This window comes from Numenius arquata, chromosome 2 (assembly GCF_964106895.1).
Source record: "Numenius arquata chromosome 2, bNumArq3.hap1.1, whole genome shotgun sequence".
In the NCBI taxonomy this organism is placed as follows: domain Eukaryota; kingdom Metazoa; phylum Chordata; class Aves; order Charadriiformes; family Scolopacidae; genus Numenius; species Numenius arquata.
In genome coordinates, this window is record NC_133577.1 from 118,903,207 (window position 1) to 118,919,932 (window position 16,726).

A 16,726-nucleotide genomic window follows, 5' to 3' on the forward strand; every position below is an offset into this window, starting at 1 on the left:
CTATGCTTATTTTTTTCCCAGGTGAAGTTTTATTGCATCTGATTATATTTTATAATACATTTCACTAAAAAGAAAAGGCTAGAAAATCTTCTCTTATTATTAATACAATATGAACAAAGTCCCCAACACTTACGCAAATACACCAACACAGCTTTCTGCAGGCTGGGATTGGAGCTTATGCTTGCCAGAAAAATTCTAATTACATTGAGGAAAAATATTCTTTCCCTCTGTGCAGTTACCGAGAAAGCTAAAACTCTTGCTCTCCTGATGGCAATGACAAAGGAACAACCATGAACTGGCCGCGTCACTCCTAAGAACTGGATCTTTTTATTTGACTGGTTGGGAACAGGAAACATCAGTGGGAACTGCTCAGAGAGAGTATCGGGGGTTGCTATTGAAAACCTCCAAAATCTATCAGTTTGTCAATGAACTTCACTAGTTTAATAGTAGGAAACTTTGATAGAGTTGGTTTTAAATCCAATAAAGACTGCAGAAATCCTACACGTCAGAACTTAAGATAGCAAACCACTATTACTATTTTAAATTAATGTCACAATTCAGAACTTAAAAAAAACCCCAGCAAAACAAAACACAACACTGGTTCAGGTATTTATATATAAAAGTTGAAAATGAAGGAAAACCAAACCTCCATCATTTTGTAGCTGAAGCTTGAACTGTAACACTAAAAGTTGTAAGGAAAGAATTAAGTAAAATTCTGTCCAAGTCACCATTAAGGTAAATTTCTAAAGAACTTTTTCCTTATATTGTATTGCTTACAATATATTATACATATCGCAAAAAGCAAACACAAGACCCTGTCACATGCACTTTAAGAAGATTATATTTTGCACTAATTACAAAAGTAAATATATTAGAATCCAACTCCAAAGGCAGAAGTACCGTAAGATAACACACGGCCACCCCAAGGAATGAATACATCGTTACTGATGATATAGAGAGACCCATTCAACATTTGTTACTCTTACCTGTTTTACATAAATACAGCAAGAAATCCTTCTATTTATCTAAATGAGTAAGCAGTTACTGGCTTCTTGTTGCTGTACAACACAACCGGACTACCGTTCTCAGGACTGTCTGTCTTGTTAAAATAATTGACATTAATACCAATTTTCACAGTGTGTTTTGATACTCACTGTAGTCCCACTCACTTGACACTTCAACATGAACCAACGAAACCACAGATACCTTTCACTGGAAGCCTGGGTTTGTGTCAGATTCATTTCTCTAGGATTTATCTAGAAGTCAGTGATTTCAGCCTTAATACATTGCATCAAACAGTATTTTGAGTAGCTTATGTCAGTAATGGTGCCTGTGCAAAACTGCAGATTATTTGGGAAACAACATGACACTAAAGCTTGTTTTAAACACAAAAAAACCCCAGGTGGTAGCACCCTTCTGTGTGAATACTACGTCAGAGTACCACAGGTAGGTTTCTTCAACAGCACGTTATTTCAGGAATATTTGAGGCCCAAAAGCATCATCGTGTGTTTGAGTGCTGTTTCCTCTACAAATCTTACATTTACATCGTCTTGTTTTTCATAAGGATGCACACCTAGAAAAACATTGTCAGAAAGTTAGTATTTACAAAATCCCAAGTGTTCTTGTACACTCAGTCCTGCAGTCTATTAAACATCTTCAGCTACAACACTGAAAGATCAGGTAATACATGGAAACGTGTTTTCATTTCCACAAAATACCTACAGCTCTCAGTGCAGTCACTTGGATGCTCACCCACGGCAGAAACTTTCCTGTTGGTGGGATAAGTAAAGGACCAGCCACCTCTGGAGACCACTAGGGATCTCCATGCTAATTCTACACTGCAGATCCAAACCAAGATTTTAGCACAGTGGCTATATAGTACATAAAATGGACCAGGGCACAGTCTCATATGCTTCTATATGGTTTAAACTCTCCTTCCTCCTCAAACGGGATAATATCTGCACATGGACAATCCTGTTTTAGCCTTCAGGTCCTTATCCAGACTACTTTTTTTTTATTAATATAGGCATAACCAGTAATGCTAAACAGTATAAGGCTTCCCGTAACGCACCTTGTTTTTTCAGTGGAATTCAAAATCTTCAGATGCCTCACTGTATCAAGCAAGTGCCCTAACTAATTTGAATTTCATTTCAAAAAGAGGACAGCATCGCAATAAAAAACAGCTGTTACTTCAGAGCACCTCCTCACCTAGTGACCTGGGTACTCTTTTTGGAGGTGGAAAATCTGATTTTGGTTGCCTCTTTGCCACCATGCTGTGTAAATAAGGACAAACCCTTCCCCCCATTTGAAGACAGAGTAACAGCTACCACCACGCGGTACGTGAGCCGTGTTTCACTACATGTGTTCTGAAAAATGCAGGTTTGCTAACTGGATTGAACAGTTCATTCATCCAGCTAACTGGATTCAACAGTTCTCAACTGGAGAAGAGAAGGCTGAGGGGAGACCTTATTAACGCCTATAAGTATCTCAAGGGTGGGTTGAAGGAGGAGGGAGCCAGACTCTTTTCAGTGGTTCCCAGTGACAGGACGAGGGGCAACGGGCACAAGTTGGAACATAGGAGGTTCCACTCGAATATGAGAAAGAATTTCTTCACGGTGAGGGTGACAGAGCCCTGGAACAGGCTGCCCAGGGAGGTTGTGGAGTCCCCTTCTTTGGAGATTTTCAAGACCCGCCTGGATGCAGTCCTGAGTAGCATTCTCTAAGCAATCCTGCTTCAGCAGGGGAGTTGGACTAGATGATCTATATGGTCCCTTCCAACTCTAAAAAAATTCAGTGAAATTCAGTGAAACACACACTGGATTTGGATGAAGAGATACACAGTGCAGAAGCCCCTCTGACAATTCCCATCAGCAGAAAGATGACCAAACCTACATGTTCAGACATCACTGGCGTTTTAGGGCTCAGTTCTAAGCATAGTCAGGACACGGCTGAGCGTGAGCAAAGAGTAACAATTACTGATCTTCCGAAGTACAGAAGGAACATTACCTTGGTCCTCTATCTCTGCCAGCACATTAGTCAGGTAGTTGAGTGGCAAAAACTCTACAGGGACTGAGAGTCTCTCGGGGAAAGGCCTGTTGCGCTGTAAGGGAGAAGACTTCAGGTTACTTCACAAAGTCACACAGTGCCAAATTTCAGTGTTGTCTTCAGTGTGTTACAGTCTACAGAAAGGTCAGGAATCTCAAGACTGTCAAAGCAAATGGTTTTTTAAGATGACCTACATGCTCTTACCTGCCGGTTCCCCAGCTTCTCAAGCAAAAGTTTCACGTATTTCCGTGCAATTAAATTAGCATTTATGGGATGATTCCAAAACTGGCGGACCTTTTGACCAAGAGCCTAGTAAGCAAAAAAAAGAACCCAAAAACCTTAAAGCATAAACACAGGAACAGTGGACACTTTGGGGGGGGGGGGGGGGGAGGGGGGGGAAGGAGGAAAAAAGGAAACAAAATCCAAGCTATAACATAGACTGCTTTGCTTTCAGACACTGATGACAGAAGCTAAGATGTCATCATTTTTACCACCAAGCCTTCCTTTTGCAGCCAGTAACTAAGAGATTACAACACACTCACAAAGTGTGAGAAGCAATCGAATCCTTGCTACTCGGTACCCACTGAGCTACTCAGGAAGTTTCTATCTGTCTGTCCCACTTCGCACGTTTACTTAAATATGAATTGAGGCTTAAAATAAGTGTTTATCCTTTACTGTGACTTTGGTTTAGCTCCATTCTTCTCCCAAAAAACAACAGATGCCCCATTCCTCAGTGCTCCCTTCAGAACAGGGCTTCTCTCGGGCTCAGCCTAAGGAATCCTACAAAAGCAGAGCACCAACAAGGAGAGACACTGGGAACACAATTTTCATCTCACTATTTGGGGCACCTTCCTGGGAACTGGTGACATTGATTCACATTCCTAAAGGCAAGAGAGATTCAAACCCAGATGTCTCAAAGTTTCCAATCCTAACCAATAAGCAAACAAATATGAACACACTATGAAGTTAGCTCCACCTTCTGCCATCTCCCCTGTCCAGACCTCCCCCCCTTTCAGCTGTATTGCAATATTCTCAATACTGAGAGTTCATTTAGGAAATGCTGGACAGTTTCAATGGTGCTTAAATACTTGCTTTTGATGCAACTAAAGTCATCTAGTGAATGTAACCTGCTCAAAGTCCAAGTCACCCCAAAGCATCCTTTTTGGCAAACAAACTATTCTCTGCATTTTTTCCCAAAGCTGTAAATGGATACAATAATGCACTGAGTCTACTGTGCGTAACTGGCAGTCCATGTCCCCTAAAGCGCTCACAGCTCAGCCCCTGGTGTCAAGCGTGGTGGTTGGAATGGTGTTCCCCACCCACCAGGCCTGGGCTAACAGCTCAGAGAGGCCCCGTGCTGACCCCAGCTCACCAACCCATGCCCGAAACAAAATACAGAGGACAAAGAACGTCCTGTGGAGTTCTCCTTCCCTACCCCTTCTCAAAATTGCTGCCAAATAAAGAAGCCCTTGTTAGAGGAAACCAAAGCGGCACTTCTGGCCATTTGAACTATACATAACAGCCCATAATGAGCAAACAATAAGCAACTTATGTTGAGAAAAGCCTATTTTACAGCAAGGCACTCCCCAAGGGGGATCCCGGGCTTCCCTCTGCTCACTGAGATGTTGTGCTTCCTCTGCAGTGCTGTGGTCTGCACCCAGGACAAAAGGAGAAAAGCAGAAGTCAATCTCGCATTCTGTTGGAACTTTTAACGGAGCATCAGTAATTGGTTCCCGCATGTGGCTAAACGAGTCACCTTATCAATGGGCAAGGCTCCCCCTTTCAGAGGAGGAGGTCTTGTAGCTCAACCCCTGCCACAGTTGCATGAACAAATTTTACAGCTTTTACTGTACCAGCTTTTTAACATATTTGATAGAACAAATAAAACCAAATGCACAGGTCACAAGCAAGACAGACATTTGTGGATGCTAAAAATCACACACACAAAAAAATCTTCTTTAAACTCCATAAAACTATTATTTCTTTATGCAGATGAGTACCCAACAGAACAGCGTCAGTCTTGGCTATTTGATTACTGGAGACACTACAGACAATTTAAGTTATCAGGGTGCCCTACAGGTCACGAGCAGCAGATGGAGAAACTGTGGAGGTTCAGGTTATACCTGTGCCCTATTTGAATCCCAGCTAAGTTTTCCACTGGCTTCCATTGGAGGAATTTCCTATCAATTCAAAGAAACAAAGAAATGACATTCAAAGTTATTCGTTACCTCAGGAAGCCTCGTGATAATACTGAACTTCAGCTTTTCATTCTCCTCAGTGTCATCCAGATCTACAAGGGAAAAAAAAAAAAAAAACCACCATCATTAGTGGTAACTACATACATAAACCTTTCAACTTTCAATTAAGGCATTCTGAATAAATATCATCTCTGTAATGAAATTAAAATTTTATTTTTAAATAAGTGCTATTAGGACTGCTATTTATGTTGATACTGTTTATATATATATTTGTATGTAACTTCACCATTTTATGTAACAACTTATTCAGTAATTTAAACCTGTTTTGACTAAGTAGAACCCCCCATATTTATAATATTTCATTTACCAAGACCAGGCACAGACTAATACTGCACATTGTGTGCCTCTTCTTGGACACCAGAGAAATAGCACATAACAAGGGAACGTCGTTGCAGCTGTGATGAAATGCATTACTGTTTGAGAGTTGTATCACGGTGCTACTGTATCCCAGGAAACTTGCACTACAGTTCTCTCTTCCTCCCTCTGACGCTGAAAAGGCAATTAACTCAAGTGTGTGGCAGCTGCGGGCACGGTTGCCGTATCTGCCTCGCTCCCCATTTTGTTCCGAAGCCTTAAGGCCCCTCTTGATGACTGTATGGGTTCATACAGAATTGATTTTAACTCCCACCTTTAGGTAACCTTGATGATATATTTAGAAGACATTTACAGCCTCAATATTTACCAGAAATATTGGGATGCTGGGTCAGGTAGGCTTTTGTTTACTTATTTTGAATTTTTGCTTCCTAGCACTGAGTTTCCAGCTGTTTGCCAGTCCCAGCACCAGGATTGTCTTGTTCCAAATACAATTAAAGCAAAAGCTGAGGACGGGATAGCAGCCTGACTTCCTTACACGCATGCGTGCACCTTCATAAGGTCACAGAAATCTCCCAACGAATTCTATGATGACCTTTAGTATTCACTTTTCTGAGAAGTCCCGAGTGGAAAGATTATAAGTTCAAATTCTTCCTAAACAGGTGTTTCTTTGTCTACTACAGTAAAGCTCAATCATGTCGTCTGAGCCCTAATTTTCTCCTTTCAGCTGGGCACTGCCATCAGCTACAGCCCTCACTGAGAAAGCGCTCTGGAGAAACCGAGTCTCCTGGGCAGTCAATCCTGTGCCCGGGTTTGAACTGGCTGAAAGGGCATCACTCCCAGTTAACCGGCTGGTAACAAATGAAACACATGAAACTCACTGTACCTTTCAGCAATTTCCTGACACACGTTTCTGTCAAATGCAAGACTCCACTATCGATATAGTGCAGGAGGGTGTGCAGAGGGAGACATCGGACACCAAGCCCCAAGTGCAGAGTGTGAAAACCTGTGAGAGACAAACTTGTTTGGTACAACAATATTAATATTTTTCCCTAAGTCTGTATTAGAGACTGGCACTGCTCTAGCTAAAGCCAACACTCTTCTTAATTTCTGACCATTTCTAGTTGGTGAGGAAATCACTTTATCAAAAATCATGTAGTCTTATTTAGGCATTCTTTAAGTCCTCTGAAGTACAATCCTTCAGAAAGAGGAAAGCCAAGAGGACTCAAAACAGTCACTAGCATCGCACACAGTTATTAAACATCTCCAACTGCTGCCTTATATCTCAAATGTGCTATTAATTTGCCTTTTATCTCTCTCATTCTGCCCAATTAATCAAAACCTGAGGCATCGCATGACACCGTTACATGGCAGAGTTTGCGCCCACGCAGTGTAAGTTTGAGGGACAACCTCATACCAAAAACAGTTTCAAAGACTAAAAACAGATCAGGAAACACAAACTAGAAAGATTCAAACAGAATCAGAAAGAATTAAGAAGTCTTTACCAACAAAAACGAGCAAGTGTTTTGAAAAGACTCTAAATGATTATGAGGAACTCTAGGAAGTGAAAGTCTGCTATTAAGATCAGCTCTTCCATCAAGGCTGGAGGGAATCCTCCCAGGATAAAACTGAAAAATATTAGCAGGGCAATAGCATGAGAAAAACCACTTTTTTTCCTCCAGGACGCGATTTTCCCTTGTAGCCCATGACACTAGAGTCCAGCTAAGAAAAATACCTAAATGAAAGAAGTCTAAATCTTAGTTCTGAGCTAAAATTGTGCCCAAACATTCCACCGGAAGCTGAAAACAGAGAACTAGACCTCTGATTTGTTGTTTCTATTTGTAGTAACTACTCAGTTTTGTTCATTTCACTTGCAAGTGTTTATGGAAGGTCTTTCCCTCTGTAACGGTCTTGAACAGATTTCAATTCTGCCAAAGTTAACTTGACACACGTGCTGCAAGTAGTGCTCTTGTGGGAGGAATTCATAGCACTGCTCTCCTCACAATTCAAACAGCAAAATGTAGGACTTACCAGGGGGCAAAGGCATGCACATGCCATTTGCAGCTTCCAGAATCCGACTCATGATGTGGAACACTGCAAACTCTCCTGCACTTCCTCTCTCATCACTGTATTTAACAAAGGAGCAACATATTAGGAACCTGAGATGCCCACGCTCTCATGGAGATACAGTCAATTTGTTGTATTACCCGTGCGCTAAGTGCATGCATTTGGGGTGAACTGCCATGGCATGCTATCTTGTTTGCTGAGGCATCTGTCACCCAACAGCACTAGCTGTTCATCTAAACGTTGACACACAATGTCTCTGTGGTGTCTCTCAGCAGCACTTGGTATCAACAGCAACCAGGGAAATATTTTGAGAGTTGGTATAAGTGAACACCTATAAAAGCCAGGTCAACACCCACCACCCAGCTTGAGAGCACTGTGAGCTCAGCAACTTAGAACTCCAGCTGTAAAACTGCCTCTATGATTAATAGTGATGTTGACTTAGAGAGGGCAGGCAGAATCATCAAAAAAAAATAAATAGATGACACTCCTGCTGACGTTCACGGCAGAGTAAGCAGTAACTGTTGAAGAGAGTAGTATTGTTGAAGACCAAAATTATTATGCCCGTGTTATAAAAGGCAGCCTGAAATCTTGAACAAATGACTTGCTCACAAGCAGAAGGTGCAGGAATGAAGCTGGTATCTCCTCCAAACTTCTTTCATTATTCGATGTACCAGATTCAGCTAAAACAAAAAAGAAAAGACTGGATGTTTCTAGAAGCCTATGTACAGCAGGCCCTTGGCATTCATTCATTTCACAAACCAGCTTATGTTAAAAACTTATCATGAGGATCCTACTAAGACTTCAGTATTTATCTTTTTTTTTTTTTTTTTTTTTACCTAGGGGCTTCAACTGTAAAATTAATTAAAATTGGAATTGTGACTGAATTGCCCTATCCCAGAAATTTAAAGTAAGTGCTTCCAGCTCATCAAAGCATTGTGCAAAACATGCAGCATCTTAACACATTGTGCTTCTTGGGGACCAGCTGATCTCATGCTCTTGCATCAAATTCTCAAAGATTTGTTTGCCGTGAACGCAAAACCTGCATGTCCGAGTGGCTGAGCATTTGGCAAGGAAAGGTCCCTAGGGCCCAGACAAAACTCAGTTTGCTGAATAAAGTCTGCAGCAGGAATCGCAAATGCAGCCCTGGCAAGGAGGAAAGATAAGACAAGCAAATGTCTCTCCTCTTCTGTTGAGTTTCTTTTTTGTCCATAGTGAAGTAAAGCAATCCCTTGGCCCATATTGTTGCTTCTTTATGATCCCAGGCTGACCTCCAGTACAGACCACTGGCATATAAAAACCACAAGCCCTGTTCTCACTTGGGACTTCTAAGCTTCTACAACTGAGAGAGAGACAGCACGCATGAAAGAGTTGAAATAACTTCCTCCAGCCACCCCTCACAGTTGTCACATGTAACCACTTCCATATCTTAGTAACACAACTGAGACACTTCCTCTACCCCTTTTATCTCTGGGCCTCAAAGCACACTAATCAACCAACCCCAGGAACCTCTCAGGAAGCAAGTGTGACCCCCGTTTTGCAGAGAGACATCACGAGAAGATATAAAGCCTTCTCCCCCCAAGATGGCCAGAAACCAGGAATTCTTTTCCCCCCCTCATAGGCTCTGCCCCTTTCAACCTCTAACTTGTCACAGGCTCTGAGCAAGAGAGGAAAGGGGACACACAGGAGAGTTCATATGCAAAGGCTGGAACAGGAATATTGGTCTTCAGAAATGCTCCTGAGTGCTCTCCTCTGCACCTCAGCCAAGGTACCTTTACAAGGTACCTCTACCTTTTCTCTCTACCACTCCCATCCAGCCTTGCACAGGTACCTGATGCAAAATAACCACCTAATATTTTCCATTTCCATACTTTCTGGATGCAGTGGAAAGCTCCACTTTCATCTCTCTGGAGCATGGCAAGTTTTCTCCACTCACTTTCCAGGAAATGAGTGATTTCCAGTTTTCAGAGAAGGGTCACAAGAACCACACCTGCTGCCAGAACGACTTTCATCTCTGGCCAGCACACAAGGTGCAGCGAAGGCCTCTGCAATGGGAGCTACGGCTGGGTCTGAAGATCGATGTTGAGGTGAAGGGAAGCTTCTTACAAACTCCAGAATCACTTCTTACTATTTGTACAACAAAAAATTGTTTTCACGGTTACGATACTCCAGACTCAATATTCTTTGCGTAACAATTCAGCAAACTGTACGGCTCTCACAGGGTATAGAAAGACAACAGCTTCTTAAGTCAGTGTCAACCCTGCTACCACAACACGCTCAAATCTCAAATACGTCCACGTTTGTGACATGATACCCTTGCCAACAGCACTACGCACTTTGGAAATCAGCCACAATGCAAACTGTAGAAAATACATAAAGAGAAGCCACGTCTCAAACCTTTTTCAGTATATAACACACAGAACAACATGAGAGCATGAGAGAAAAGAAACATTATCTGTTTTATAGAGGGAGTAGAGGCAGCTCCCCTTCCAAGGCCAGCAGCGGGTCTCTGGGGGAACCAAGTTAAACCCATATCTTCATGGCAAAGCCATTTTCCATTTAGTAACAAAGACACACAATATGAGGTTTTTCTGGGCAAGTATCAGAAGCCATTTTCCTCGGAATGCTCTAAGCTACTGAGAGAAAACATGATCAGTAGTGAGACAGTGGATACACTTGGGCCTAGGCTGACATTTGCAAAGCACCTTGCTGTCCTGAAACACATCTATGTTTCCAGGCAAAGGTGCTGAGCAGACTGAAGTTCCACTAAAGTCCTTTGGTACCACAAATGCTCAGCTCCTGTGGCTGTTTCTACAGGAAAGTTGTGGAAGCAGCCAAAGAAAAGAATAAGGAGCAAAGGAGAAAAGGGAGTAAGACAGGCTCTTGCTGTCTTCCAGATTTCCTCCTGCGTGAGGGACGTGAAGCAGTCCTCCTCCTGAGAAAACTCAAATCCAAATGGTGTCTGTCTTCTGTTCCCCTGCAGTTGTGCCCACACCAGATGATAGCTAGCCACAGCCATCAGCCAAAAAGCTGCAGCCACTGCAGCGACTTCCAGAGAAATTTCAACATTCTGGTCTGTCTCCTTCTTGTGCCACAGGCTGGCTGTTCACTCTGCCCCCTCTTTCACTTGCTGTCAGGGCAGCAAGTGTCACACTTTCTCCCCTTCCCTGCCCTGCTGAAATGAGAAGAATAAGAGAAACAGATATGGAGTAAAGCTAAGGTAAAGAGCTTGCAGGAGAGAGAGAACATGGACACGCAAACAATTAGTGAAGGCTAGATGGCATACGAACTGGTACCCAGGCATACTCGGGCTCTGCAGACCTCCTCGGCAAACAAGGGAATTCCCACTGAGGGATTTCATTCACACTTCCCCATGTTACTTCTCTGTGTACAAACACACACAGTTCTGTGACAGCAACCAGCCATGAGTCTGCTGTTTTATGAGAAACTGTTAATGCTCCCATGTCTTGGCTACTGCGACTTCAGCTGCAATTGATTTATACAGTGGCTACACACCACGGAGCCCTATTCTCAAACACTCCTTTGCTCCTGAATGTATTATTATAAAAGCAGATAAGCAAATAATTTCAAGCCTCTTCCTATTTCCTTAGCTTCAGTAGCTCAGCTACATGCTGCTGATGCTACAGAAAACTGTTGGAAGAATCAAAACACTTCATTCCCTTGAAGAACTTCCAAACATTCAGGATAAAGATTTAAGAGTTTCTGACTAGGATGATGGGAAACACCAGCCTAACAAAGAAATAACTTCTAAAGATTTCCAAACAGCACCTAAGATGCACCAGCCAGAGGGCAGAAGCAATTTTTGGAGACATAGTATCTTTGTTCATAGTAGTTTTCCCAAGAACTAGAAGTCTGTAAATTGAGTTGATACCATTCTTGCTTTCAGTAATGTTAAAAAAAAAAAAAAAATCCTAAAAGCTGAAAGTTTGCTCATGGGGAGGGCTGAGATTTGTTTTGATTGTAAGATTTAGTCTACAATAATTTAATCTTGCAGATCAAGGCTGCACAGGTGTTCTCATATTTTTTAACTTAGTTTATATTAAGAATGAACAGATGATAACTGGAAAACGAATGAAAGGAGAGCAAACGTTCCACTTCTGCTTCTTTCAGTGCTGTTTTCAGGTACAAAGCTTTGGTTCATGCTGTACTGTTCCTATTTTAATCAGTCATTAGTTGTTATTTCCTTCCTATAAAGACACAGAACACAGCCTGCCAGTTACCAGTAAAACACCCTGTCAAGCTACAGAGCGAGGCCTGAACAGAAAAGTCAGCAACCTCAGTGGAAGCTGCAGCAGTTCAGAGAACACTAACTTTGACAGCACAACTGATTTGAGGAGGACTTCAGAAAATATGCAGGCACCAGTAGCCTCAAGAAAGTTTCCTGAGATTTCCATCCCTAGAAAACAGCACTAAGGGGAGTTTCTGCTGAATCAGGTGACAGGACTAGCACAAAGAACACGATTTACTAGTTGCCATGAGAGCTCTTGTGGACTCTGCATTCTGCCCTTAAAGGGTCTGATGTTGAGACAGACAAGATCAGCTACAACAATTTCTGTGCACAACAGCTGCAGGTTTTACAGATTATTTTTTTTTAAAAGTTTCTCTTAAGAGGATGAAAGACAATATTAAGAATCTGCAAAGCAAGTTTTCACTGTAGTTTATATGGATTTCTTCAGGCAAAACTGTCTCCTGTTACACTCGCAAAAAGCCCATTAAAGTCAGTATGTAGGAGCAGTGATGATTTACTTTTGTGCCATATTGGAGAGAAATCTTTTTTTCTTAATTTGTATTTCCCCTGATGGCACTTTCATTATTCAAAACATGCAGCAATGTATTCTACAGGAAACAAAATTGATCTAAAGACCATTCTTTCATGATGAGCACACATTTTTACTTCTGAGAGTAGTTCGTATTTCTAGAAGCTGTAAAGGGAACTGTTTCTTCTGTATTCTGAGTGACCAATTAACTCTTTTTAATATTATTTAAGTATTATTTAATATTATTTAAGTATTATTATGTCCTTTATCGATTTAAACAATATTAAGCAGCAAAATAGGGTTAATCATCTTAAACAACCTCCTCCCACCAAACATATGCTATATACACACAAAATACATACCCAAGACCCTCCCCCCCCCGCCAAAATACATGCTTGCTCACAATTGTGACTGAAATCAAACTAACCAGGTTTGCAACATAATCCAAAACTATTTGGTCAATTTTCTTTTTTCCTACATACTGTAGATGTCTCATAAGATGATCCTTTAGCTGAGCAACCATCTAGAAAAAAAAAAAAGTTAACAATTGAGGGTCCTTATGGCATCTTCAAAAAGATGCAAAAGCTCTAGCAGGTGCAGGGCCTGACCACAACAAAGCATTCCCCTATTACAAAAGTCCCCTTCGGAGTGAGATCCCGAGCTCCCATACAATCTTGCCAAATTCAACAGCACATTTGAATAGTCAAAATGGTTACTTGGTGCAAATTCAGCAAAACCAGCGCTGAGTTGAACTTTCAATGACACTGAAGAGAAAAAGCTTACAGTTCTTGCATCTCTCTGGGTCAAGCCAAGTGAACAGAGTGAATGAAGGATTTTAATATGAACATTGAATCCTGAGAATGTAAGTACTTATTACATACAAATGAACCTGAGAGATCGTACGATAGAGAAAACTGGCACATAGGTTCTTGGTTACTATCGTGAACTGTGAGAACCTCAGTGATTAATGGCAACTTCAGGTTAAATATTAATTATAAAGTCTTTAAAATCAGGTGGCTTTTAATCACGCAGTCCATGCCACTCCCTACCCTCTCCTTTCTGAAGTATTCTCTGACCTCTGATGTAGCTTCTGATCACAACTCAAGCCCATGCTGCTTCTTTCCTCAGAATTACTGTGAAGTGCTATTTGTTTCAAAGCTCAGATAAAAACTGAGGCAAATAAAATCTGCCTCAAGCAGTTTACAAGATTAATCTCAATGTCAGGACAGCAATATAGATATTAGGATAGCATAGACAAGGACAGCAGTGACTTGCTTTTTGGACCTGTCTGAATAAAGTGCAGGAAAGGAACATAGAGAAGCTTCAGAGAATGAGGACTTGGAAGCAAGGGAGCAAGTCTGCAAAGAATGAAAGTTTGCCTTAAATTTGGACAAAGAGGACAGAGTTGATATGCTCTGCACAGATGCAGCACTGAAAGCTTCCAGTGCACGCTGAAGAGTTCTATTTGGTTTTAATAGTAAGAGAACCAGAGATAAGTCAAGATGTGTATTTAGACAGAGGGAGCACAGGTAAGGATTTGATATAGGACTTACTACCCAGAAGCATAAGGATGGTAGATCTTTTGGAGAGATCACCAGTGAAAACAGTGCAAAAGAGGAAAGGATCTCAGAATAGCCATAGCAATCCCAGAAATGAGGTAGAAGGAAAAGGAGACAGTAAAAAGATGTTAAAATGAGGAGCAAGAAGATCTCTGATCTTCTCTTTGAGGGAAACAGTGGGTGGGGAATTCACCTATACATGTTTTAAGGGTGTAAAGTAGCCCAAAAATAACTGACAGATTAAGAAGAATTCCAAGGAGGATGGAATAACAGTTTCTAGCCAACGAGAAGTTGTATCGAGAAAAAGCATTTTCACAAATCAGCCTTCCATTGCTGGTTCCCCCCCCCCATGCTCTATGGTATCATGACTATGAACTCTAAAACTTCGGAGAAACTGTTTGTTCCAGAGCTACTCTAAGTAACCTTCCACTCGACACTGGAACTTGTAAGTTTACTCTTTACATTTGTTGAGGCTGTGCGTCCTCTAGTGCACACTGTGACAAAAGCACATACCAGTCCCATTAGTAATTGCTGCTGATAATCTTCCTCTTGAAAGAGAGGTACTAGCCTTTCCTCTGAAATAAACAGAGCAAGAATCATTCAAGCACATGACACTATAGAAATACCATGAGACTTCAACCAGCTTCAAAAGTACTTAGAAACATACACAAACAAAGACAAGTTGTGGTTTGATCTACTCACCTACAGGATTACGATAGTGAAGAACCAAGGACTGCATAAGAGAGAACTGAGGAACGGAAAACAACCCTGCATCTGCCATCTTCTCCCTCAAGTGTTCAACATTGAGCATAGAGGAACCCAAGCCTGTCACACCACTTTACACTTCATTTGCATCACTCTTTTCCTTGATATTTAAGTGAGAGTTATCCCAGTGTGGTGATTCGGTAGAGCAAGGAGAACCTTCTGGTACCATCAATGCAAATGCATATGCTATGTAGATCTTGTCATTTACAAACAAACATGTTAAAACAGCTGCATGGGTTTTCCAAGGAAATAGCTAGACAAAAAGTAAATACTCCACAGGATCACCTCCCACTTTCCTGGTTCTCTCCCATGGTCTGACTGCTTCTGTTATTTAGATTTGCAGACCACTATGTAAAAGAATGCAATTCTTCTAACTAAATGGAAGGACCCTGTATTTCCTAATCAGTGCTTCCTGTCTAGTAACAGCAAAGGAAGAAAATCTCCTATTTCATCATTTTACGGACTCAAGTGCTAGTTTTTTTTACGAAGTTCTTTCCAGCCATCATTGCTCACTTTGAAATACATTTACTCCACCACTTAGCAGCACAAAGACCTGTGTTGCTTGATTTTAAAGGACCTGAAGAATAATCTACAGGGAAGACTGATGCTTATTACCAGCTGCCAGCTATCCAGAAGTTCTCTAGTATCAGTTAAACATCTGACTTCTTTATCAACAAGCACTTTTGGAAAACATGAACCCGAGGCTTGTGAAGTTGATTCAAGGTCCCTCAAAGTCAGCGCCCATAACAATAACCAGCAGTGGTGCGGATGACTGGTGTTAGGGGCTGGAAATGAATGCACTGAAAATTCTTTGTAATAAAAGGAGTGAGCAGCACTTGGATCAGCATCATTTCAGAGCACACGCTGGCAGGGCACATAGAAGGCACTGATGTGTGAACAGCAGGAACAAAATTTACTACTAAATTCAGTTTTACTTATTTGTAACAGAGGAACGGAGCATCACAAAATCTCAAGTGTTCCTGCTTTCTTTACACCAGGATTTTTCACAAGCCATAATCTCCTACTGTACACAAGCTCTAGAGTTGCAAAGGCAGCTGTAAGTGGACAAGACTCAATAGTAATATGGCATCATTGATACTCAGCTCCAGGAGAAAAATCCTGAAAAAGAAATCCTTAGGCAGAGAAAAGGTTGCTGCTTGATCCAATACTAAACAGGAAACTTATTTTCAAGGGTTTCCTAGTCAGTATATGATCCTACCGCTACTATCGGAGAGAAAGTTTTCCTCCAATTTAATAACTGCTCATCTTAACGCAAACTCTTAATGCTGAAAACACATACAGTAATCTATTTTTAGCCAACAACAGCTAGATGGAAATCTTCTAATAAACCTTACAACAAAGGCCTACATCAAGGCAAGTTTTACTTACCAGAGTCCCAAGTGTCCAGATAAGAAAGCACCCTAGGGTTGGAAACAAAAATCAGCTTGTTTCATAGGCATTACTCTAAAAGGATTCCATAAGGACATTAAAAAACTTAAATGACCCTTTGGTCTTTCAAAGACCGTGTGACTACATTTAGTAAAGATAATCAACAGTATTAAAAAAATTCTACCCGTCTAGGTTGCACAAAAGTAACTCTCCACGTCTACCATAAATTCCCCAGCTCTAGAGGCCTGGATATTTCAGATCATGCTGTAGTGATTACAGGGATTCCAATAATTGATTTTCAGCTGGATAATTTTCCTCAAAGTAAGATATCTAATTAGATACCTATTCAACTATTTCAATGGCACGCTCAATCCTTCAACATGCTTCAACAAAATAAAAAAGGTAAATATAATAGAAAACAGTACCTACTTTTTGGCATTTTCAAAAATATTCCTCAAGTACGCTGTGGTTTTTCTCTCCTCTCTCTGGTTTGTAAACAAACAAAAATCCCCAAATGAACAAAGTAGAAGGCCAATTAAAATACTCCCTGATAAAA

The 16,726-nt window shown here is 41.2% G+C and overlaps 1 protein-coding gene across 2 annotated transcripts in view; it reads right to left on the bottom strand.

Annotated features, from left to right (window-relative positions):
• Positions 1–16: 16 nt before the first annotated feature.
• The window catches only part of GSAP (gamma-secretase activating protein), a 46,760-nt gene continuing 30,050 nt past the window's right edge, over positions 17–16,726 (bottom strand). Inside the window, exons 21-31 of one of the 2 annotated variants that reach the window (XM_074166079.1) lie at positions 16,600–16,655; positions 16,171–16,202; positions 14,530–14,591; positions 12,885–12,980; positions 8,292–8,362; positions 7,647–7,741; positions 6,502–6,621; positions 5,274–5,335; positions 3,250–3,354; positions 3,007–3,100; positions 17–1,573 (exon numbers count right to left, since the gene is read on the bottom strand). In XM_074166079.1, the coding sequence (XP_074022180.1) occupies positions 1,473–1,573; positions 3,007–3,100; positions 3,250–3,354; positions 5,274–5,335; positions 6,502–6,621; positions 7,647–7,741; positions 8,292–8,362; positions 12,885–12,980; positions 14,530–14,591; positions 16,171–16,202; positions 16,600–16,655 (894 nt within the window). In that variant the 3' untranslated portion in view covers positions 17–1,472. The remainder of the gene's footprint in view (positions 1,574–3,006; positions 3,101–3,249; positions 3,355–5,273; positions 5,336–6,501; positions 6,622–7,646; positions 7,742–8,291; positions 8,363–12,884; positions 12,981–14,529; positions 14,592–16,170; positions 16,203–16,599; positions 16,656–16,726) is intronic. The other variant, XM_074166070.1, reaches the window with a different exon arrangement.